At 38.1% G+C, this 26,461-nt stretch overlaps 2 protein-coding genes across 2 annotated transcripts in view; both read left to right on the forward strand.

Annotated features, from left to right (window-relative positions):
• The window catches only part of pinx1 (PIN2/TERF1 interacting, telomerase inhibitor 1), a 27,937-nt gene extending 11,016 nt beyond the window's left edge, over positions 1 to 16,921 (forward strand). The window contains exons 6-7 of the mRNA XM_015371748.1: positions 4 to 86; positions 16,189 to 16,921. Coding sequence (XP_015227234.1) covers positions 4 to 86; positions 16,189 to 16,833 — 728 coding nt within the window. The 3' untranslated portion in view covers positions 16,834 to 16,921. The remainder of the gene's footprint in view (positions 1 to 3; positions 87 to 16,188) is intronic.
• Positions 16,922 to 21,815: 4,894 nt separating this feature from the next.
• On the forward strand, positions 21,816 to 25,261 carry sox7 (SRY-box 7). The gene is made up of 2 exons (XM_015371696.1): positions 21,816 to 22,291; positions 23,128 to 25,261. Exons 1-2 carry the CDS (start codon positions 22,060 to 22,062, stop codon positions 24,114 to 24,116), a joined length of 1,221 nt encoding a protein of 406 aa, XP_015227182.1. The 5' UTR covers positions 21,816 to 22,059; the 3' UTR covers positions 24,117 to 25,261.
• The last annotated feature ends 1,200 nt before the right edge of the window (positions 25,262 to 26,461 follow it).

Below are 26,461 nucleotides of genomic sequence, written 5' to 3' on the forward strand. Positions count from 1 at the left end.
TAGGTAAAGACCTGTCATCCCGTAGTGAAACAGACCTTAATTGCATCTTTGGGAAGAGGGCCAGGTCCATTAAAGACCAGGAGCAGGTAAGCAAAACATTTGATGCTTAAATACAATGAATTCCAAGCTTGTCTTTTTTGGTTAAAGTTTGAGTTCTTGTTTCAGATGAAAATATAATATCAAATATTCAACATTTATCATAATATTTGTGATGCTGAGTGTTAATTACTCCTTATTGCTCTTAAAAAAATGAAGTGAGTTGGTCTTTGATCAGTCTTAACCTAAACAAAGTTAGGACTCAGAAAGGAGATGGTTTACCTCTGGCCAGGTGGCTAGAATTATCTGCCTCAGTAATTGCTGGTGACCATCAGTTCTGATGTCCTCAACAGTCACTCTGGTAGTTAGATCCCTCGGGTTCTGCAGGGCCCAGCTCCTGAGCTGCCTCTGGCTAAAGATTAGCCATGTTGCTGTGAACAGCTTTAACGCTGCCAACGGGCCACTGATGGTGGCAAGAGCAGTTAAATCCAGTTAAGAGATTTTCACTCGTCTCTTCCTTCACACTTCTTCGTTTTTCTACTTCTGTCTCAGACTGTCGCATCAGGTGGATGTGCCTGCCAGAAGGGATTATTCAAGGAAAAATCCAAATTATGTCGAGGTCTGCAAAAATCTGAAGCAATGCTGCCCACAAAAAAACTTTTTTTTTCTTTGCTCTTGGCATCAGGAGTTGGTCACTTCAGATATCACTTTGCCTTTTGACTCTATAGTTGGGGTCTCATACTTCAGAAACTGACAAGCTCAGGTCATCCCAGCTTCCATTTTTACCTTATATGTTGAGGATATTAGTAGATTTTTTTCAGTAGATGGACATTTTATTATATATCATTCTTATGTAATATGGTTATTCTTTTTTATTTTTTATGGATTACCATACCTATATTTTGAGTGATTATATTGCTTAGTTTGGTAAACTGTAAGGTTACTAAATCAAATAAAGTTTTATTTATTATGGTAACTTTTTAAAAGCTTGGGTTGGTTAATAATTTACAATTTAAAATTCTAATTTGTTGGGGTAACCCTGAATAAAATAAATAATAGAACTATACCATGAAAAAATAACAAAATAACTGAAATGTTCCTGTTTTTTGAAAAAATAATTTCACATCTTTTCCTTTTTATCACATGTTCAGGGTATTGGATTATACAGAAACATCGGCAAAGATAAATAATACCTCTTTTCGTTGGGACTTGTTTTTGGGTAGTATGCCTCCAGATGGATCCTTAACCACCAGTTCAGTTAGAACTTTGCAACTGGTTTTAATTGGAGCAGCACAATATACGCTAAAGCATAGTCTGAAATAAATAATTTGATGCCATATCTGTTAAACTTTTTTATGTACAATGCCTAGTAATTTTTTTGACAAGAAAATTTTCAAGCTGCAACATTTGCACTTTGCTTGGACTTGTTTTTTTTTCCCTTCAGCTTTGTGTAGCAATAGGTATGGGAGGTTCAAATTTCAGTGGTTTAGTCACTTAAATAATTTCATGACCTGTTCCAAAGGCTTGATGCCATCTTTGCTTGTTTGTGTTGGCAACCAACCAAAGAGCATTTTATATTAGCTCATCGTTGTGACATCTTAACGTTCAACACAGCTCGCTCATGATGACTATTACTTGACGTTACACACAGTAAATTTTGCAGTGTTAAAGTAGCACTTTAAAAATTACTGTTAAATTAGAACTACGTAGTGTATATCTTACTACCCCCCAACACACGTTTTAACATGTTTACTTGGTATAATTAGTGCTGAACTTTGCTTAGTCAGGAAACACATTTGATTAAACGTGGCAAATTAACATTACTCGGGATTTTACTGGTTTATATTTGTGTTTTATGGTGAAACAAACTGCAAACCTTTATGTTGTCTTATGAATGAATAAATCTTGATGTCACCAAATAGTTGTCTTCTCAAGTTTAATCGCCCAAATACAGATAACCAATAGGACTGTGACATATCTACCTTCTGGACAGCAGCTCATAAAAAACGTTTGGCGGGATTCCTTTGTTTATCTCAACACTTGGCTTGAGGAAATTGGCATCTTGGAAATCCATAAATTGTACACAAAAACCTCCCTCTATTCCCCTGTAGGTGCTCTGCCATAACATGACAATAGGGGATGCTCCCTAGCTGATTAACATTGGAAATACAAGCAATACACACCATGATTTCCCCCCTAATCGTTCGGTTATGCGCTCTTATTTTTATGCCAGGAGGGACACCATTGACCCTATTGAAAGCAATAGCAACAATTACAATAGTTTCCCACAAGGCCATGTGGAACATCTAAGGTTTGTGGAAAATAACAAGAACTGTGATTGACCAATCAGGATTTAGGCTGTTTGCCTGATCTACGAATTTGTCTGCAATTTGTTTGCTGCAAAATGATATATACAGATTGGGATTTAGGGGTCGACAGTGTTTGATCACGCTGTAACACATATGTCGGCCCTGGTGAGGCGAGGACCGGAAGCTTTCTTCATGGTTTACTCCAGACTTGCTCTCTTTCCCCTTCATGAATCTTCCAGCTCTTCAACCACCACCCACGACTGTCTCTCCAGCATCCCTTCCACCAGTCCCCCCCACAGCGGGTGTTTTCCTTCCTCCGCAGTGATGTTTCCTGCTCACCCCTTATCGCTCTGCACAACACTCCATGAAGAAGACAAGTGCACACACACATGCAGTCAGCTGTCCTCTGTTCATCAAAGGCAGCACTGAATAAGTCAAAAATAACATTTGAACATATACAGATTTTTATCCGGTTTTCACATGTAGCCGTTAACAGTTAGCTATCATGACATAACATCACACTTGAGCCAATATCAAATTGATAGTAAAATTCCAGCCATTAAGTTAGATACTGAATAATAGAGATTTTTTTTTTAAGTGCTTCACAGATGTCTTAATTCAGATTCAGGTGACAATAAATGTCTAATTTAAGACTACCTGAGTTTTATTAATCATTTTGTAAAAAAGTGTACTGATTAGGCCTCTATTTGATATTGAACGTTGTCGGAAAGATCTAGAAATAAACCTAATGGGTCAGGGATAAATTTGTGGAAGTTTTCAAATCAGTACAGTGAACATATTTTTGGTTAATTAAAAAAGGGATATGACACAACTACAAACCCTTAGAGACGCCTTAACTGACAGGGCTCTCAATCATTTGAAGGGATGGTGATCAGTTGTGCCTCCCACAGATGTTGCTTTTAAGAAGTGACAGAGAAAACCACAGTTGAAACAAAGCAATAAGAAATCCCCACTGCAGGAAACGTGTGAAAGCAGGTGCCTTGGTCAGATGAGACCCAATGTTTAGATTGGACCTGCATGTAGGATCATGCTGGTGGGAAACTTTTCCTTAGAGGTGGCAGGGGAACTGGTTGGAGGGGGATGAAAAGATGTCTAGAGTTAGATCAAAAGGACAATTAGAGAAAACCTGTGAGAAGCTGCAGATCACTATTAACACGGGAGGAGGTTCATCTTCTGCCAGGACAACAGCCCCAACGTGGAATCGCAGTTAAATGAATTCAATCAAACACACTCATGTCTTAGGAATGGTCCAGTCAAAGTTCAGAGTTTAGAGGAGAGCTTAAAACTGTCGCCCTCACCGAGCATAAGCTGTATTGTAAAAAAGAATGGGTAAATACTTTTGTATCTACATGTTCCTAGCTTGCAGCTAAAAAGCAGCTAAAGGCTGTTTTTAAATCTGAACAAACCCCCAACTTTTTATCACCCATCTTCAACTCCACAATTATTTACTAACTTCTTTTAATTTGTGATGAAAAATTCAAGTGATATGCATCACAATTGGTGGTTGTAATCTAACAAAATATTGTATTTAAAAAACAAATTGAAGGGGTAACGACACTTTTGCAAGACGCTGTACACTCCAACAAATGCGAACATTTAGTTAATCTAAGTATGAGATTTTAAGCATCTTTATTATAGTTATTCATTGAAGACATGCAGCTTTCTTTTACAGGTGCAAGGCTTTTTGCCGCACACAGGTGGCTAACTAAGCAAGATAAATTGTTGGCCATAACTTCACCCACTGCTTTATCTTTTATTGTTTAGCCACCTAAAAAACTACGCTTAGGGCAGCCATTAATTACACACCGTGTCTGATGTGTGTTGCTCTGTAGCACCTGTCCATCTATTGGGCTTTCTGTTATCCATCATCCATCCTACACATGCAAAACCTCCTCCATCCCTTGCCTCCTCTTCTTCCCTAAACACAATTACTCACCACATGACAAACGACAGGCTCTCTCTGCCGAGATATCAAAAAGGCCCGGCCCCTTTTAAATGCAGGGACATTGGCACCCCCCGTGCTCCCTGAGCTTATCGGCGGGCGAGCAGTGCCCCTGGCCGTCCTGCTCTCCTCCTTCCCCCCTTCTCCACCTCCCCTGCTCTCTGTGCCCTCCTCAGGGGGTTTAGTTAGGGGAGCCACATGGAGGGCTAGCCCAGCTTGATTTATCTCCCTCGCCCCTCTGCCCAGCCACTCAGGCAGTCCGAAAGAGCCGACGAGGCTCCAACGGGCCTCGGCTCGAAAGCCCGGCATTAGCTGAAATAAACCATTCTGCCGCCCTGTGAAAAATGTCCTCTGATTGGCTAATTAATCAGTCAAAGGGGAGCGACGCGGCTTGTGGCTTGAGGGACCCAAGCGGGCGACCGCAGAGGGCCTGCTGATAAATAGACTCCCCGCCGATTCATACATCAACAAAAGTTAGTCATTTTTTATAGGCGCCAGCTCAGTTGAAAGGTGGAAACAAGCTGGAGTTTTATTTTTTTTCATATTCAATTCATTTTTTTTCGTTTTTGCAAAAGAGTAAGAGAAAAAATATGTACTATATGCCTTGTAATAATGAGATGAAAATCTAACATTAAAATATAAAATTGTGAAAAAATAAATCTTGAATATCCACAAAAAATACTCAAGATTCGTTGCTAGGTTTATTTTACTCCTCCTGTTAAACATTTCTAAAATTACAGTTTGAGTTTGGACTTGATTGCAGGAAGAGTACATCAGCATTTTAAGTCTTATGTTGATTGCGTTTTCTGTTTGACATCAGCAAAAAAATTTGGTTCTCCAACATTAACCCATTTGTTATTTCTGTACTCCCTTGGTGTCAGAAAAGAAATATGGTTCAGCTTAAATTGGTACCAGCCTTGTTTGACGTTTGAACCTCCAGTCAGACGGTGGGTATGTTATGCACTGCTTTCGGGTCAGTGTGACCCTGTGGCCTCTCCCACTCCCACTCCTGCTCAGGCACAAAGAATGGGGGGATCGGGCCTCATCGGGTGGCACCTGTTGCAGGCGTCGGCTGCCCACGCGTCGTCCACATGAAGGATAGCCCGTCGGCACGGGTTCCCCCGATACGACTGTGTTAAGGAATATGGAGCAGGGGCGACAAGGGTTGAGCATTTGGCAGGCGCATCACTGAAGGCGCCGAGGAGCCGATGGGTGGAATAAAGCTGCAAAAGTTTGCTGACAGAGCAAAAGAAAAATCTTATTTTTGCCTCATAAATTTGTGCAACTATAAAACAGGTGACATAGGTGGCAGTTATTTAATAATTATATCGCTGAGAATGCAAAGAAGTTGTCATAACCTTGTAAGAAAGTTTAAATATGCATAAATTAAATCAAAATAATTGGTCCAAGTTAATAACATATAACTATATTTTTTAGGAGATAAAACATAATTATTAGATTTGATAATGATCAGATGAAATCTGATTATTGTTAAATTTGATTGTTTATTCTAGAGTAGATCTTGCAGTGATATTAATGATGACGATAAAATTATGTTTAATGAATAAAAAATTAGACATAAAGTCTGAGAAAATGTCTATTAATGACTAATAAAACATATTTAGAGTAATTCTCTTTGAAAAATGAAGTTTGTAGTCTAAAACAATTTTATCCCATTGGAGCCATCCCATTATTTGCTATTTGTTTGTCCTGCTAACAGAATTTAAGAATGTGGCAAATTTTGTGGTACAGGTGTTCAGGTGTTAAGGATACATTTGTGAGGTTGGAAATGTTCTTAAAATAAAACAAAAAATCCTTGGGGACAACAAAGTCTTAATTTTTGCTGCTTATTTCTTTAAACCACAAATATCCAATAACTTATTCAAAAGCAGACTGTTGTGTATTAATACATTATTAGTAACAAAGTGTTTTTAAAGAGTGTAAACCATATTGCACACGTGGTGCTGAGAATAAACAGGATATTTTCAGATCAAGATAACGGTAAATAATCTGCCTTTAAAGCTTTGGAAATGTTATAACTTTTAAAAAGAATTTTTTGATCATGACTAATTACACAACTTTCTTCATGAACAATATCACTTTTTCCTTTTCATTTAAAATATTTTGGTCTACTTTTAGTAAAAGGGAGGAAGCTAATTTTATCCCTTATCCATCAGTTTTCTCTGATCCTATAATACTGATCTGTTGAAAGAGCCTGAGATGGTAGACGTGCATCGCTGCAGCGTGGTGGCTGCTATTTGAATGCGCTCAAGCAGGGTGCTGCACTTATTGCAGTCTGTTCATTCTAAGATAGCATCTAATTTCCGGAACCAAAAGTGCTCCCAGCCTTGATCATATTTGTTGACAGACCCTTTTACTTTTAGTGCTGAAAATTCCAAGACCCACCAAGAACAACCCACCCATGTACAAAAAAAAAAAAAAAGAAAGAAAGAAACACGCATCACACCATTGCCATTTGCCTCCATGGCAGCATCTGTGGACTGCTCCCTGCTGGCAGTGCCACTTCACTGACACTTGGAGATTAGTGCTGGACCAAAAAGAAAAGCGGGATCTGTCTCTTAGTTACGGGTCGAAGCTCCACTCTGAGAGCTGGATAATTACTGCTGGTGAAGCAAACCATCCAGACATTTTAGACCCTCACGTCTGTTTACAGTCACGGACCATTGTTTCATCACTGACTCTTAACTCTAATGAAGCACATCTGAGAGACGTAACACCTTCCTTCCTCTCTCCCTGGGGTCAGTGAGGAACCCCAGTGTTCATGAGGGCCTTTTGTCTGCAAACGTTTGCTGTGTTGAACAAGCTGCATGCATAATATTGTTTTAATTTGTTATGATTTACGTTCCAGCACTGCGGACAAATTGCTGTTTTTTTTATTTAACCCATATTTATATTTAAACTCAAGGCAATACCTGCTTTAAGCTAAGTATGATATATAGAAAGGGATTATGTTTTATTTGTTTCTTCTAGATTGGGTATACTATCTGGAAATTATTTACAAAGAAATAAAGAACATATTGAGATTAGTTTAAAGGTGTAGCCTTTATTTCAAAGTGTCTAATTGTTTAATTGAATGATCCGACTATTTGGATTAAGTCTTCCACCTGTTTTTCTGTCCACCCACATCATGCCGATGAACGATGGGCTGCTGGACTCTTATGCTCATCAGGGAGAGACAGCTGGCTAATCAGGCCCTGATCCATAGACCTCGAGTATCACCAGATTTATTATTGTGGCAGGACAATGAGGGCAACTCTCATGCAATTACCCACCCAGCCAATATTGGTGAGAAATTATTGAGGGAAAAAAAAAAGCAAGCATTGCAAAGAGGCTGTTTTTCCAAGAGATAAAGGCTCATCTTTATCACAATCAAACTACAATAAACAAGTTGAAATGCTTGTTAGTTAAAATTACTTGTTTCATATTGAAGTAATTTGAAGTAGTAAACATTTTCTTACACCTTGTTAAGATATGTAATGGTATGCAATTCCTTACCTTCCCAGGAAATGCAATACCGTTTGTTTACAAATTTCCTCTACATGTAATAACTTGCTGTTGAATAAAACTGCAGCTAAATGCGCTTACATGAAGTAAGCTCTTATTGATGAGTCGTATAACAGAAAACAGTTTGATGTTTGGGCCCTCTAGAAGGGTTTGGTTGAACTGTTGAGATGAAAAGAATCAAGTTAAGGACTGATTAATGCGCACAAAAGGATGTGAACACCATGATGCATATTGTTAGTTACGCATCTTAAGTTTATTTCATTGGATTAGTCTTATTGATGTTAACCAACACTGTATAGACAACTTAACATTAGCCATGGGTGGTTTTATTGAAATAAGTTTATGCTTCTATTTAGAACATCTTCAAAAGAATGCTTAAGAATCTCAAGCATCTAGAGAGATAGCCATGGAACCGATGTAACGTGTCTGCTGCCAAAGGACAGATTTTTGGTCCCGTATCTTATGCTGCTGTGTTTTTTTTTGTTTTTTTTTTCTTGCCTTTGATTTGTCAGTTTGTGTTAGCCTGTCAAAAACCTGCCAACCTTTTTAAACACCTTTAGCATCTTGACACTGAATAGGGTTTTCCTATGTGCAACAAATACTAACTTTGGTTCTTGGCTTAGAAAGATGCTTTTTTTATGGAGGCTTTGTGTATACAGGGTTTCCGTGCGTCATTAAAAATCATCAAAAGTCATTAAATTATTATTTTTTAAATTAAGGCTTTAATTGGCATTAAAATTCATTAAATGTGTTTATTGTGGCATTTAAATGCTTTATTTAAAAAAAATTGTTTATTAAAAACAATTTCGTCAGACATATTATATCACGATATATTTGCGTGGAACTGCTTCCAGTTGATCTCAAAGCTGTATGTTCAGAAAAGAAACCTGAGTCGGAGAAAAAGCTAGAGAATGGGGGGGAAAAAAGCAAATTTCAACAAAAGTGGCTGGAAAACGAGGAATTCGGGACATGGCTGCAGTCTGTCGACGGGTACCTGTTGGTGGCATTAAAATTATTTCTAAGAGCATTTAAATAGCATTAAAAAGCATTAAATCTGAGTTATTCATTCCTGTATAAACTAGGGGTGTAAATAATAATCGTTTTGTATCGATGCATCGATCCAACAGCCGACGATCCGATACATCGACACGTCAGCAATAGTATCGATTCATGTTTTTTTTTCCTCCAGTCCATTTTTATCCATTTGCTCCTGGATGTAATTCTGACACCCGTACTGCATGTAGTATAGGCCTACTTAATTACTTTATCTGCTGTTGCACTTATGCGCTGCAGTATTTTTTGAAGCAACCTTTGCCACATCTTTTGTTTGTTGTATTTTCTCAAATAAAATGCATAACATTATTACAGCTTTCATTGATTTATTTAGAATTTGAAACATTGTCTAGCCTGTAAGGTTAAAAAAAAAAAAAAAGTAACCAATTAATTGAATCGTATCGTGTTGTATTCATGAGTATCAAAAATAATCGAATCGTTGGATCAGGAGATTGATACTGAATCGAATCGCCATGATGGGTGTGATTTACACCCCTAGTATAAACCCTGGTATATTGAAAGATCTTTAAAAACATGTTAAGAGTAAGTGATGCCGCCTACTTAAATGACAATGGCTTTGCACAACAGGTTGGATTTAGTAAAACCAGTGAAGAATAAGCATTTTATCATTATGTAATAAGATACCCAAAAATATTTTACTTAGTGAAGAATTTAAGAAAGATAATCTTTGTACAGATTTGGCTCCATTGGTAAAATACAGTAAAAGTTCTCGTTTGAAGGTACTATTGGACAACTTTGTATCTAAAATATCTGGTGGTATTAATCATTGTTTGCTTATGGCTCCCTTTGTCTGCAGACATGCTTAGATCAATGCATAACATGTAAAAGTTGTGAGGTACATTGTACTAGAATTTATTGAGAACTTTTTAAAGTTCAGCTTTTTTAAAAAAGCTGTTGGTTTTTTGGTTTTTACTCTTTAGATCAGGATCAATGTAAGGTAGGATGCTTCCTCTGCAAATATTTATATAAATATATAACAAATCTGACAATATTTTATTTATTTTTTCATTACCGGTACTCACTGGAAAGAAAAGTTTTAGACCCACTTGGTGAACCTTTTCCTTCATTTTTTCTGGCTTGATTGAATCCCACCCTGAATACAGTAAATTGGCCCTGTTGTCTTGGCACATGTGCTGCCATTGGCTTTCCATTGGTTACATTAGCGGAGAAGAGATCAAACTGGAGTGTCTTAAAGGAGGCGTCCTGTTGAATGTCTTCCCAACCTCCTCTTTTCTTTGGGACCCTCCGTGGACCCCTCCCTGTGTTCTCTGCCTAACCCTATCCCCCGCCAGGGGAGTGAGTGGATCAGGAAGGGCCTGATAGCCAGCCAGACCGCTTCTCTGCTGAAGGAGCCTTATCTCAGTGCTGCACACAGTGCATTGAGCGCATCCTTTTCCTGGGCTTCTGCGTCTGGGTGGAGAGAAGGAGATGATGTGGGAGGAGAAGTACATACGGCCTGATAAGAGGTGTGTTCTCCAGCCCTCTGCTCCTCAGCTCTGCCTTTTTTGTTGTTGTTGCTATTCTTAAATTTAGCAAGAATCTAAAAAAAATGTGCTTAATCAAGGGCAAAGAAGAATAGTTTTTCTGTAAAATTGTATTTATTTTTACAAAACACTCTACCTCAGGAGGAAAAAAAATATATGCTAATAATGTGTTTAGATTTTTTTTTCACATTAATTTAAAGTTAAATAAGCTTTACATTTGAAGTAATCAGTTTCTGTTATGTCCAAGATGGTCAGGAATTAGACTTAGTGCTCTTCAATCCTCATAACCAACAGTTCATGTCTATTGACTTTAATTAAAAAATAAGCAGTATGTTTTATGTTCTACGGTATTGAAAGACAGGAATTGGGTTGACAGGGTTTCATAATAGGCTTAAACAAAAGCGTTCACTTAGATAAATATCTGGCCTGTTTCCTGGTTGTTTCAGTAATTTGTTGTCTCTCGCTCTCCATTAGGGTTGCAACTAACAACTATTTAGCTTAATATGTCGGTTCTTTTTTTTTTGAGTAATTGATTAATGATTTTATAGCAAAAGGTTCCTTAAAGGAGATTTTAAACAGAATTTAAACCAAGTGAAGATAAAAATGTGCCCTTTAAGGACTTCTGGATAGAGCTTATTAACAAACAAAAGAGGTTTTTCATCTTGAATGCAAAATGTTTAGACATTTTTAATGTGCAGAAATCCAATATCTTCAGCCCTTTTAAGCCCAGCGTACACTGTGTGATTTTCGGGGCGATTTTCCAGTCGTGTAAGTATTTTTCGATCGGGTCGTGAGTCGTTTAGTGTACAGGGGGTTACGAGCGGCGATCAGCCTCTCATCACCACCTCCCAATCAGGAATCGTGAGGTCGGGAGAATATCAAACATGTTTGATATTCTCCCGTGGGCAAATCGCTCAGGGCGCATGCGCAAAGAAGGATTCTTTTTTTTTTTTTATTCCTCCTCTCAGATGTAAACACAGCAGGGTGGCAGGGATGCAATGAGTGAAATGCAGCTCCGTCTGCAAATTGACGGACCGCAGCAGCCACGCCTGCTCAGCCACGTCCTTTTTCCAAATACGTTGTTGCCCTTTTTTTCTAGGACCCTCAGCACAAAATTACGCTATAGTTAGCTTCATATTCCTCTTCTATTTGTTTGGCTTCAGGATAGAGAGCTACAGAGCAGCTCCATCTCACTGCGGAGCTGAGTCCGACGTGGTTTTTAGTCGCACAGTGTGAGCAGTTAGATCGCATCAGAGCGTCAGGCCGAACATAAATCGTGAGCTGTGAGCTGACACTGTACGACTAAACGCAGGGTTTAGTCGTACAGTGTGAGCACAGTGTACGCCGGGCTTTACTGTGGGCAAATAAATATAAATAACCATCACTGAAAATCGATCTTACCATCTTGCATCATATTTTGTGTGCGACTGATGGCTCACCCCACTCAGCAAGCATTCTTCCTACTGAAGAATATTTTTATTTAGGCTCATCTCTTAAAATAAATTGTAAAACAATTAATTGCTGGAGGTATTTAGGTGATTTTGTCTGATCAGTTGATCTAACGGGCATTTGTTGTCAACCTCCTTTAATGTTACTGCATGTCACTGATATGTTATGTTTAGCTATCGTGATGCACGGGGAAGCATATCCATTTGTACAAAATTAATTTTATCCTCCCATGAGGAAGTTTTAATGTCAAGAGTTTTAAGATTCTGCAGTAATAAAATTTTGCAACCAGTCTTATTATTCTCTCTTGGGGCCCAAACACTGTAAGCTGGCATAAACCAAATTGATAAGTGTAGATCTATTTGAACTCTGCACGTATAAATCTGGAAGAAAATGAAGAAAGTGTTCGCAAAAGGGAGGGATGTTTAGTACAATTCTTGGTGCAGATTAGTTATCTCCTTACCATGTCAAGTTTTGTTTTTGTTTTGTTTTTTGCCAATCCCAGCAGCAGTAGCAGCTTGATTTGTTTTGAACCAGCAAAGTTAAATGATAAATCAAAGTCTTACCAAATCTGGTCGGGAGGAGCACGCATCTTTACACCTCTCCCATCCAAGGCAAAAATCGCTTTTTCTAAAACATTTGCATTTCATTGGTCCAAAAACATTTCTGCCATGATGCTAATGCAATCTCTTGTCTTCTGGCCACATGTGTTTTCAGGACTTTGTGAATTTGCAAAACTTGTTACAATTCATCTTGCATGCAAAGTAACAAACCCTTTCCCCCACAATGTCTGCACGTTCCCCTTGATCGAAGAGATTGGGTGGATGAATTGGGCTGCTTGTTGTCCTGCCTTAAATTCTTCGAATGCTTGGATCAGCTCGGGTGTGCCTTTAATGCTAGAATAAACAACACAACCACATTGGTGGACTTGTGGCAAACGCTTGTTGAAGAATAGCTTGCTATCTATAACCAGTGTGTGACCAAGATGGTGACCTGCTGAATATGAGGGGAGCTGTTAGGTTCTTGTTTTAAAATGAATAAGTTGTTAAATCCGATTCTTCTTACCTCTATCATTCAATCAATTCAGCCAAACAAGCCAATAGCAGAATAAGCTGCTTTGAACTGGCAGCAACAGTTATCATATACTTGATTCTATTGCTCAAAGTTCAAATGTATTTTACACATTTGAAATCGTTTAAAGAAAAACAGATTTCTTAAGGAGAGGGGGCTGTTTTGATAATATGTACTCAAAATATACATTTCTGTAATGCATCTTCCTTGCTGATTCCAAGACTGCATGACATAGCATAGAATTCATTGACTAGTAAGTTAGGGGCAAAGAGGCGCCTAAAAACGTTATTACCAAGTACTTTCCTATTAGCCTGTCGCCCCCAATAGTTCAGGCCAAAAAGGATCTCCGGGGCAGCCAGTAATGCTGAGTGGATCAGTGTGTTTATGTCTGTCCAGCCTGTGCACAGCACAGCACTTCTAGCTGCTGTCGTGTCAGAGTCTAATGGAATCCCCAGGCAGTGAAGGAAGAACCACATACCGAGCTCAAGCCACCTTTCCCTGATGATGATGTTTCTCTCCGTCACTCGTCCCTCTTTCTTCCCTTTGCTCATTCAGCTTGTCCCTCTCCAGAGAGTAATTTCACAGGCAGCTCTAAAGTGGCCCCCAGCCATCTTCCCTAAATCCCAGTTACATGCTGTTTGGCGCTGTCAGCTCTAAGCCTCATCTTCACTCTCCCAAGTAGAGAGGACGCAATTGTGCAGTAACGGGGAGTATAGATTTTTAGTGGGAAGCTGGAAAGTTTTGTTTAATGGCACCTCACCTGAAGGGATTTATATCCCCCTTGTTAGAGGTAGTGGTTATATCTGGAAAAGGTCCTAGGTGGTGGGAAACTTTCTTTGGCCTTGGCATTTTGGATCACCTACATTTAAATATATTTGTTCTGTGTTCATCACAGAAGTTGTTGGAATATTTCATTTGATTGGAGAATACTCATCTCAGAAAGCAATATTCGCTTTTTAGCCCTACTTAAGCCGTAAAGCTTTTTGCACATCTATCCACTTGACTCTGTGTTTAAAGTTAGATGTGCAAAACTTTACTGCCAGTCTGTCCATATCAAACGGTGTAATCTGTACATAAAAGCCTAAAAGGCCAAACAATGAAATGGCACCATACAGCTCAGTGTTTTCAGTTTATCTCTAATCTGTATCATTGTGAAAAATGCAATCCACTTCACCATCCTGGATAAAGCAGCAAGCGGCAGCATTGTTTAGTGCAAATCTCCAGAGGAGCTCCTGTATTCTTCTCGACAAATCATTATGCATTGAGTAGGCCATTAGGAAAATGAAGACAAATGGGTCATAGGGGTGAGGTGACAAATTGTACATGCAGTGGCGGTAAAATCTGGACCGCACTCTGCCTAACAGTTTTAAAATAGGCCTCATTTAATGCCAAACCTAAAGATTGGATCTAGGATTTTATTATCTGACTCGGTTTTGTCCTTGACTGCAGAACAGAAGATCACTGAGTTTTGTTACGCTCTTTGACCCTTAAGCCTGAATGTAGAAATAACTTCAGGATTAGGAAATGGCCAAGTTTTAGGTCATCAGTGAAGTGTAATATTTGTGTCCAGGAAAGAAATTATCACCTCACTGTTTTAGGTCATAGCTTTGAATAAGTAAAAGTTAATGTTAATGTCTTAACAATCACACTACATTAGCAGTGGGTAACATAGCCTTAAACAAGTTGACGTTATGTTTTCTTGGTCTAACTTTTTTCAGCCTTTCTAGACAACTGTATGACTGTAATTGCGTCAAACTGAAGTCAAAGCCCCTAAACCAAAAAATGCAGTTTGTTAAAAACAAACAAACAAAAAAAAACTCTTATTTTGAAATAAGTGTTGTGATAAAGCTGGTGATTTACACCCCTACAGCTGATCATGGTTACATGATCTTTTTGTATTTTCGTTATTAAACCTAAATATTCAAATTTCCTGGGCATTTTTATATTTCAGCAGGCTATAGACAAGAGATTTAAGCTGTGGTTTCTTTTGTTTGTTTATTTAGACTTATAACTAAACAGCATGTATATCATTTCTAATGGAGATGGCTGTCTGCATTTTCTAGATAAGGGTAAGAAATGTAAGGTCAAGAACTCACTTCTATAGAAAGGTTTATGACCCTTTGACCTCTATCTGCCATTTTGGACTTCTTACTGTATGTTTCTTCACTGCTGAGAACCTCCTACTGTTTTTGCTGTTACTCTGTCTTCTTGAACCCCAGTCGGCCTCGGCGGATGGCCGCTCATACTGTGCCTGGTTCTGCTTCAATTTTCTTGCTGATATAATTGAGTTTTTCCTCTCCACTGTCACTACAAGCATGCTTAGTGTGATGCAATGAGCTGGTTTTCCTTAGATAAAAAACTTTAAATCAATTTGACTGTATAAGCTGGTGAACTGTAAAGTGCCTTGAAATGACATGTTGTCAATTGGCGCTATATAAATAAATTGAATTGAAAATTGAATTGAACTTGGACACACACACACACACACACACACGCGTCTCCTACTTGTAGTCATTTCTTTAATCAGACAAAGGTTTTAGTTTTGGGTTGCCCAGTCACCACTCAATACTTCTCAGGTCAGAATTTGGTCATTTTAAGGCCCTAACTGATGAAATTGTTGATTCTTAATAAAAAAAGTTGAAACAAGTCTTTACACAGAACATAACCATAAATGTGGGATTTGCTATTTAGCATGTCTTCAGAGACATCCAAGGGGTTGGTATGCTGTAAAATGTTGTAATTGACAAATTATTTTTAGCGTTATTTACAAAAAACCAATAAGAATGACTATTAATGCTAATCATTTTTTAAATGAATACATTGGAAAGTGTAGAATGAGATATTACCTTTAAAGTTAGAGCATGTTGGGTTAGGTTGATTGGCAGTACTGATTTCCTCTTCTTGCTCTGGTAGTCAGCCAAGCCAAACTGTGGATCTGGTTTTATTTGGATGTTTTAACTAAAACTTGAATCTGTGTAACAGTTTCTCATCAAAAAAGATGGACCTGTTACAGAAGGATGACAGCTTGTGCTGACTGTGCAAACAAATGCAGCTGGATGCATAAAGAAAAGTCACTGTTTTGTTGATAGTGCCTTTTTTAGGGTTTTAACACCTATTGTTTCAACATCCTTCTCTGGCTTTGTCAGTCTCTTTGGTTTGTTGGGGTAATCTTAATATGATGACTGACAATCACTTAATCTCCTTTGTTTAAGATGGTGTGCAATCTCTGTATTTGATGATTCCTTAAATAACTGTTCTTATTTGTGTCTTTGTGGCATAGGAGAGCAGCAGGAGCGAGTCTCCAGTTGAATCAGAGGAAAAAGGAACTCCTGCTTCATCTGAACTGGATGCTGAGTCAATAACCAAAACTGTAACAAGTTCTCTAAGCATGCAGGAGTATTTTGCGCAGCGCATGGCACAGCTCAAAAAGGCTCGCAGTGTTGAAGGTTCAGCTGCATCTGTGAAAGAAAGGGATACAGAAACATCAGCTGAGGAGCTTGATGCAGCCCCCAACAGCAACAATGATGCTGATGAGCCCCAAAAAAAGAAGAAGAAAAAGAAGAAGAAGAAAAAGCTTGAAGAGGAGCTGGAGGTTGTGGAAGAGAAGTCCAGTCCTCCCATTGTAAAGGAAGAAAAGGAAAACCAAGAAAATTCATGTTCAAGGAAGAAAAAGAAGAGGAAAACAGAAGAAATCAGTGATGAACATGAAAACTGTAGCTCCACCAGTGTTCTGGAGATGAACTGTGAAGAACCAGGGCTCTCCAAGAAGAAAAAACGGAAACATGCTGAAATGGAGCTTGAACAAAATGAGGAGTGCAGAGTTATCCAGGATAAGGAGGACCACAGTGGTATGAAGGAGTGTGAGGAGGAAGTGGTTAGTAAAAAATCTAAGAAAAAGAAAAAGAAGAGACAAAATAATGAATAGGGCGGAGTTGATTCTAATTTCAAGTTTCCTAAAAACATGCCATCTGCTCTCATTTTCAAGCTTTACATTTATAAATATTTGATCAAATGAAATCTGAACATGTAAACCTAAACTTTTAATTGATTTTTTTTTTTTTTTTTTGAAACTTTCATGTAAAATGTGCCTAATGAGCTGGCTTAAATGAAATGATTTATGTCTGTAACTTTGTAACTTGAATGATATCAGTATACAGCTACCATGGTCTCTTAATACAGTATGTGCATGCATTACTATTTATTCAAACAAAAGTTCACATTTTCTTTATCTTCCATTTTGTCATTTTTGGTACAAAAGTAGAAGCCCAATCTTTGTGAAAGATGACATGAAATTAGCCAATCTTTCAAATGTCCAGTTTAATGCTTCTAAATAAAGAAAGGCACATGTGGTTTGACTCTGTTTTATACAATCAGCTGATATTATGTCGTGAATAAAATGACACCAGTAGAAAAAATTTATTCAAGTGTGGAAGCTGCAAAGAATAATAATTTAACTTTATTGATCTCAAATTCCTTGAACTCAGAACCTCAAGATTCCAAGTTCTTGGCCCTAACCACTAGGCCGCCACTCCCCCATCACCATACCTACTCAGGGATAGTTTTTTTATTTGTCACAGATGTTTTACTTTACTTTGGTTTTAAAGGATCTGACGCAGGACATTGCTATCCTGTTTGATGACACCTGTAAGACAGCTTTGTGTGAGATGAGTCAAACGAGGAAAAGGAGAAGCTACTGGTTTCCAGTATTGCATATGGAAATGTAGTGTTCTTTGTGTCTATTTTGGGTTTTTTGTGTTGAAATGATCTGAAAGTGTGTTTCAAAATCTCAGGACAAAAGAATATGTTGTGTTAGAATACCTGGCTAACCCAACACTGGCTGTTTAGGTACATCAGGTCAGGTGTGCTAATTCCTCTCCCATTTCCTGCCACCATTCTTGCCAGATGTCCCTCGCTGTTGCCAGGTTTGTGCTGTTTTCCTGATTAGTTTATCACATTTCTACTTTTACATTAAAAAATCTAGTCTTACATGCTTTCAGGCTCCCTAAGTGAACACAAAATACAATTTCTCTCAGCTTTAAGAATCTACGCACAGTCTATATATCCTATACCACTTAGGGCAATTCTATCCATGTGTTCATATAGCTTATCTTTAAGCCTTATCAATGCTGGAGGTCAATCTTCATTTTTGGCCACAAGAAAATAATTTTATTTCAGTTTTTTGTCACACCATCATCAATGCAAAAAAAAAAAAAAACTTCATAAAAAGTCTTTTAAAAGATTAAGGACCCAGTAAGAGGGAATAAAATGGTATGTACAAATAAAAGGTAAGTTTTGGTCCCTTCAGTAATAAAGATAGTTCTCATAATTTGTTCATATAATACAAACACACAAATTTTTACCTTTATATTAAATTTCAACATTCGTAAAATATTTTCATAACCTTTGTTATTTATTTACTAGTTGAATGTAACATCTGTCATTGCCCGAGGGGGGGGGTCTTTTTCGCTGTCACCGACACTAAGCAACTATGCTAAAAATCCAGTGTTAAACGTTTCCTCTTTTCAACATCGTCATATGACATGGTTAGATTGATTACCTTCCTAACGCAACAGGAATCAGCCACTGGAAACAAGTGAAGTTCAATCTACCTGGGGGGAGACAAAATCAACCACAACAGAAAGTTCTTCAGTAATGCTTTAACTTCACAAAAAATGTTGGTTTATTTCTAAAAATGATAGAAAAATCCAAAAGATTAGTAGAGAAAAGAATGTGTCCTGTATAGAGTGTTTCATCTCTACAAACTAACAATCTGCAAAACAAAAAATTTTGCTATGCATGCAAAGGGAGTTCATCAAAATATGAACGTTACTTGAACCAGATTATAGATTTATAGACTATAGATCCTTTTGTTTTCTGGAAGTTATCAAGAATTTCTGCCCTTGGAAGGTCTAATCTGGATTTTTCTCATCCATTAATAATGTACCGGTAAGAGGGGATTTTAAACTGCGAAAGTGGGAGAAAAAGAAAAGTCTCTATGTCATGAACCAACAAAGAATCTACCAGTGTTCATATATGAAGTCTCTCTGTTTTGGATCTGATAGCTGCGTTTGTTTTTACAGATATGCACTTTCTTCTTTGGCTAGGTGAAATATGTGGGCACAGAGGGCAGCACTGCTTCTGTCACACGCCTATTAGGTCACTTTAAGTTGGAGGAGCAGCTTTGGTCTATCTGTCAAAACTTAAGTTACATAATCCGTATGCTCAAAAAAGACAGATTCAACCTTATGAAAAACAGAAATGTCTCAAAACGAACATTTTTGATCAACTAAATGCTGATTGTGTCTTTGAAGACATCAGCAGAAGCCATGGGATTTTTGCAGGACAGGATCAATCCTGAAGGACTGAGGGGCTAAACAAAAGAGGATCTCTGGGTGACTTAGGAGCTGCATCAAGCAATAGAGCCAATGGCAGAAATATGGTCTACAGTTAACCAATTCACAAGGGTTCTTCCTTTCTGCCAAGATTCAAAGAGGTGAGTTATACCCTATAACTGTTTGATCTAAAGCAAGCAAAAAATTTAGTGCATTTGTAAACTACTGTCTTGAACAAGCATACTTATTTTCAGAAGTGTGACTCACTTGACTTTAATAACATTTCTATGATGTTAGCAATTTCAATTTAAATAACATAACCTCAATTTTAGCTTGTTTATAGTATAAAACTGTATGCTTTCATTTTCTAATTTACATTGCTTTTGACACATTTCCTTACGGACATAAAGTATATTTTAATTAATTTTTTCTTGCACCTTTTTTTCCCCCACATATGAATGTTTAAATGAGCAACAGATGGCAACATTACAGAATAATGTAACACTAGCCTAAAAGGTCACAAACAACCTTTTATCATTATTAAGGACACACGTTATTGCAATTTTGGCCAACATGCTGATATTTTCAACTCCGCTGGCCAATAACTAATACATATATTTTTTCCCAGACCCACTCACACTGTAGTTTTCTCCCCTCTGTCCTGCAGTCATTCGACCTAGCAGTGTGGCTGTCTATTTTTGAACTTTTACAACACAGCAACAAAACTTTCACTTTTATTTCATGATCTGTGACAGATTCCAGCATCACATGGTTTCATGAGGGCCTCTGGCTCAAGCTTATTCCATACATCCATTCTCATCTTTTGTCTAAAAAAACTGCCTTATTTGTTGGCTAATTATATCAGTGGAGTGGCCAATGTTCTTATTTAGTTTTATTGCTCATATTGGTCAATTGCATGCATATATACGTAATATAATGCGTCCTTGATTATTAAAATCGGAAAAAACACTTTAAAGGCTAAAGTTCATTTCTCTTCAGATCCGCCTGGTCGTCTGAAATTGACAGTACAGCCAAAACACTCAAGTTTAAAATTATGCAGCGTTTGTTGCATTTTGTTTGTAAAGACATTTTTAACATTGAAGTAATTATTTACTTTACTCGTAATAGTGAACATTTTCAGCTTATTGTGTCATAAGATTATCAAAAATCTGTAGTTTTTATTCTGAGACATTAGATCATTCATGTTTCATAAAAATATGTTAATATATTAGTTTTGTGCAGTGATCCATATAGGAATACATAAAACAAATGTATATGTTACACCTTGAAAAAATAAAAATCTTTCATCAGTTATGTAGTTTACCCAACACAATCCTTGGTGTTTTAAGAAAGATGTTTATGTTTTAAGTTTATGTGCAATATAACATCTACAATGTATGTCTGTTCTGTCTATTAGCTGTCTGACTGAACTGTACCTGAGCATTAATCTCTGACTTTCACTGGTAACACATCAACATGGCCCAAGTCTGAACAGAGATAGGAACTGTGGCCCCATATATCACTGATATGCCCGCATCATGCACAATCTGTGCCTTCAGGTGCCATATCCTGTTCCTGTGGGGGGTAAACTAAAGTTGACAACTTTCTTTAACAAGTGGGGCAGCACGACTCTCCACAAGATACAGATTCCGACTTGAGCTACGTGTTAATAAAAAAATTAAATAAAAAAAACACATTGTGTGTTTTAAATCTGTGGTCAAGTTTCTCTTATCACCAAATATATTAAAGATAAGATAATTTGTGACCTGAGGTTGGTAGCTGGGTTTTAAGTACTGAGAGTGTGTGTGGGAGTGTGAGCTCCTCCACCACTGCAGCCTGAGAGTATCCTGTCAACAGGAACTCCTGGATTCGATATGCAGCCGCTGTTGGTCACAGAAGGAAACTGATTGGTCTCTGTGTGGGCTCTGTTGTTTTATTTATTTGGTCTGAAAAAACTCTGTTCAGAGTGATCAGTCCAAGCAGAAAAAAGCGAGTTTTTGTTCTTTATTTTGATAGGCCGTAAAGTTTAAATGTATCTTCAATTTTGCAGATAATGTGTACTTTAGATGAATTCAACTTCTCTTTACACAAATGAAAAATAATAAAACTGGAAAAAGCTCACGCCTATAGTCTAATGCAACAATTCACTTAACCAGAGTTTTCTGTAAGATGAGATGGCGGTAAAACAGGTTTGGTAAGTTAGTCATGCAGGTAGACCAGAAAAAATGTTTCAAAATCTAGTTTAACATTAACCTCCCAAAATAAAACACAAAAAGCAGATTTTTAGTTTGTTCAATGTGAATTTATCCACTTTTTTATTCCAAGGAGCCTCAAATAACCATGTAATGCCATGTTTTGAAGTGCTCTATTAATTAGTTAATATTAGAGTTCAGCAGGGTACAAGAGTTGTGTTGTTAGGAGTTTAAGGAGTTGCTTGTGTTGAAATGTTGAACCCTCTCCCTTTCCTTTCCCTGGGTTTGACTTGCAATCAAGGAGGAGTCGACAGTCCAGCGGGGTTTCTCCTGGAACCTGCTCCTCAAATATAAAGCGCTTCCCCCATCCACCAGGAAAGAGCGAATCACAGCCCACATGGAGGAGCAGCTGCTTGTGCGCATCTGTGCGTTCTCTTAAAAATTTGTTCAGGAATTTATCACCAGGCTGTTTTAACGCATAACCATTTTTTATTTGAAATTAAAACATTTTTTTTTAAGTTTTCCAAAGATTTAAGCCAGGTTAAAGACAGAAAGCAGAAAGCGCACAACTTGTTTAAGAGACTCAGACGCGCTTCTTAAGTTTGGAGAGGAGAGAGCGCGCTGCAGATGGCTGCTCTCATCAGCGCGTACTCGTCGTGGCCGGAGTCTTTCGAGTGTCCTCCAGGAGACGGAGATGTCCCTGAAGCACATGTCTCGCACAGGACCTCCGTGGACAAGGCGCCGGAGCCACGAATCAGGCGGCCCATGAATGCGTTCATGGTGTGGGCCAAGGACGAGCGCAAACGGCTGGCGGTTCAAAACCCAGACCTTCACAATGCAGAGCTCAGCAAAATGTTGGGTAAGCAAAATAATTTTATTATTATTATTATTATTATTATTATTATTATTATTATTATTATTATTATTATTATTATTATTATTATTATTGTTTTACTGCTAACTTTTCCTTTGAGGCCTTTTGTTGCATTACAAAAGTTTTTTTTTTATGTCTTATTTAAACAAGACTTATCTAAACAGATAATCATAACTTATGTTTTTGAGTACTAAATTACTTATTACATAACAGCAATGAAATAATTAAAATCTTAACTTTACAGAGTTTACATCAACTTAACTCCATATTACTTTTAGCCAGCTGTATTTCAAAATAAATGTATTTACCATTAGTTATTCATTTCATATTTCTATCTCAAAATAAGATATATATATTTTTTTTCCTTTTTCTTTTTTTTTTTTTTTATTTTTTTGTTTTTTTTTGTAAAAAAAAAGCAACAAATCAAGTTGTGTAAAAGTTTTATCAGATGCAAAATATCTTCACAAAGTAAAAACCATCTTCATTTGTATGTTTCTATATTTTCATAATAATGTTTTATAATTAGTTGTTACGGTTAACAGTTTTTGCAGCAATCACAGATTTAAATCCCACACATCCCTGTAGAAGAATCAAATCTATAAAGTGAAGGTAAAAGCTTAACTTTCGTTAATTCGAATTGAAATAACCATTGGGGATAAAATTAATTATACTTATTTATATCATTATGCTTTAGCGAAAAAGGAAAACATGGAAATGAAAACAATGAAAAAGTACTAGGAAATATCTAGCTTTATTTTAATATCTTTTATCCTGATTTTACTTCAAATAAAATAATTTTCTTTCATATCTTTTAAATGCAGGAAAATCATGGAAAGCCCTGACTCCTCCTCAGAAAAGGCCGTACGTCGAGGAAGCAGAGAGGCTCAGAGTGCAGCACATGCAGGACTATCCGAACTATAAGTATCGGCCCCGTAGGAAGAAACAGCTGAAGCGTATCTGCAAGCGAGTGGACCCCGGATTTCTCCTGAGTGGGTTGGCCCATGATCACAGCGCTCTGACTGAGCAGCGGGCCCTCGGTCACCCACTGGACAAAGACGAGGGCAGCTCTAAAGGAATCGTCGGCAGCTTGTCAGGCTCCAGCCCCGCTCTGCCTAGTGTGAGAACCTTCAGAGAGCCCACTGGCTCTAGTAGTAGCTTTGACGCCTACCCATATGGCTTGCCCACACCTCCCGAAATGTCCCCCTTAGATGCCATGGACCACGAGCACATGCCCTCGACCTATTACTCAACTTCTGGCAGCTCTTCTGTCTCCTGCTCATCCACAGCCTCTTGTCCAGATGAACACCACCAAAATCAGACACACATGGGCAGCCCACCTCCTTACCACACTGACTACACTCAGACCCAAATCCACTGTGGGGGCACACACTTAGGTCACATTGCTCACATGTCCCAAACTGGGAGCACTGGGCTGATCCCTGGCCCTCCCCTGTCCTACTACAGCTCCTCGTCTTTCCCACAGATTCACCATGGGCATCACCAGGGCCACCTTGGTCAACTGTCCCCCCCACCAGAGACTCAGGGCCATCTTGAGACTTTAGACCAGCTAAGCCAAGCTGAGCTTCTGGCAGAGGTGGACCGCAATGAGTTCGACCAATACCTGAACTCCACCGCTGGTGGTTTCCACCCAGAACAAGGCAGTGGCATGACCGTTACTGGACACATCCAGGTAGCATCGACCGCCACCACCTCCGCCGCATCATGTCCCAGTAGCACCACAGAAACCAGCCTCATTTCCGTGCTCGCAGATGCAACAGCAGCCTACTACAACAACTATGGCATCTCATAAGCACGCCTGTTGCAGCTACAGACATGAGACTGATTTAAAAACTCTAAAAGACTGTAGTTCGTATTAAAGATGCAGGATAATGTTGCACTTTTTAGCATCTATGAGCAACTTCCTCCAATCCTAAAGAGCTGGACTGATTACTGAGCAATATGTTTATCTGGAGCCAAGTTTGGACAACAAGCAATCTGAAAAAACCTGAAGATATGAAGATGGACACCTCAGGGACGCAGACACAGACTACTATAGAATGCCACCCCCAGTTGTTTGGAAATGTGCTTAACTTAGTGCAACAATCGTAAAAAAGACTTGTTTATTCACTCTTTAATGTAGCTACTTAGGCATGTACAGAAGCTCCTTAGAAGCTTATTTAACTCTGTTAATATTTTTCTTTCATAAATGTAATACTACTATCAACGCTTTCCCATTTGAATGTTGGCTTTTCCTTTATCGCTCTCATAATTTTGGGAGTCTTACCTCAGTAGTTGTAATTGAAAACGGTTTCAGCTAAACATTTCTCATGCAACTCAACTAAATTGTGTATAATAAAGAAACAAAGACAAATTCTCTAGTAATATAGTCATATAGTCAATGTCTTCATTGAAATTTATTGGTGACTTTAAGTATATGATTGTTTAGATTAATTGAAGACTATAAAAAAAATAGATTTTTATTACATGACAATACTGCTGGAAATACTGGAGATAAGCTGATATATTCTGAGATGCCACATTGATTAACTAGATGCTTAGAATGAGAAAATAAAACAATAAAACATTATAGAATGACTACTTCTTTGAGAATAATTTGGAGAAAAAAAACTGTTGTGAGACATCTTTCCATCTTTGATCTCGTCATATCATTTGTTCTTTTATTATGGGTTCTGATGAGGTTTATGTTACCCATTCCAATGCTCACCAGATTTTTCCACCCTCTCTGTCATGTTTCCCATTGGCCCTCTCCTCTTTCAGAGGATTAGTGTAAAACAGGCGCATTCATTGCCACCCGCCTCCATCTCAGTGTTCCTTTTGTTTTTCTGGAGTCTTATTCTGGGTACCATTCTTAGGCCCTCCAACCCCCCCGTTCACAACCCGTGTCCCCCACTCCCACTCGCTCCCCCCTTGGTATATCTTGCCGATGCAGACCTTTTTTCTAATGTTTAAAAGTAAATAAACAGCAAATTCATGATTTAAACCCTTTTAATTTCTCTGTTTTTTTCGCCCGCTCCTCGTCTTGCTGACTTCTCTACATTCTCTTGATTTTTTTTTTCTTCCCTTTTTCGATTAAAGGAATTTGGTGGGCTTTTGACAAATCCTGAAGTCTGGCTTGCTCTTCCTGCATTTTTTTGGGAATGTTTGAGTCGTGCTTCTTGTAAAGAGGATGTGGCGGAGAAGCAGTGTTTCCTGACTGATAAGGGAAAAGCTTCTCTCTGTCAGGATGTTTGGGCCTGGTTGGGTCCTGCATTAAAAGAGCTAGATTGAGAGCAGGGAACCCGCTGTTCAGAAGGCGGGAGGAAGGGCTGCTGGGCTTATTAACATCTTTACCGACTCGTCTTCTACTGTTTTTCTGTTAGACGCTTCGTAAAATATGATCTCCTGTATATTTACCACAAAGATACTTATGCCGACCAAGTGTACTACTGAATTTTAGGGTCCACGTCCAACCCTGATTGAATGCTTTTGACACACCTTTCTGTGAATGCGATTACATTGAATCTAGTGACAACATTCATCATGTAGCAGTGTTTGAGGTTAGCCAGCGCTCTTATTTCCGTAAGGTTAGACCATTACCCTTGATACCTGTGGGGGTTTTAACTCTGCAGTGGGTCAGTTTGAGTGTAGCCTAAATGTCAGAGCCAGACTGGGACAGACAGCCGTAGGCATTGGTTAAGAAAAAGCAGTTTTTGACAAGCATCGGACCCAAGAGTTGTCCCTGTGTTGGGTAAGGGGTCTGAGGCAAACTCCCTTGGAAAAAAATAAATAAATAGGCGGAATGTCTTAGATTTAAGACCGGAGGGAAGGACATGGTAACACACACAAGGACAAAGAGTCAAGCACAAAATGAGTATCATCAGACTTAAAAAAAAGGTATTATTTCAACCCATTAAACCAAATAAGAATGGCAAAAAGAAGTTGTTCTATTTTCAAATGAATTAGCACATATCAATTACGTCGATTTAGTTGAGCATTCCTTTTTAGTTGTTGTGAAATATAAAAAAAGTATTATTATTTCTTATTTTAATCTTTTTTAATAGAGTCTATAAAAATATGTTTTGAAAACAGGAGTCTACATAAACAAATTTTGACTTTATATTCATTAATAGCAGTTCATAATTATGAGCTCATTTA

Source organism: Cyprinodon variegatus, unplaced genomic scaffold (genome assembly GCF_000732505.1).
Source record: "Cyprinodon variegatus isolate N-32 unplaced genomic scaffold, C_variegatus-1.0 Scaffold4, whole genome shotgun sequence".
Classification (NCBI taxonomy): domain Eukaryota; kingdom Metazoa; phylum Chordata; class Actinopteri; order Cyprinodontiformes; family Cyprinodontidae; genus Cyprinodon; species Cyprinodon variegatus.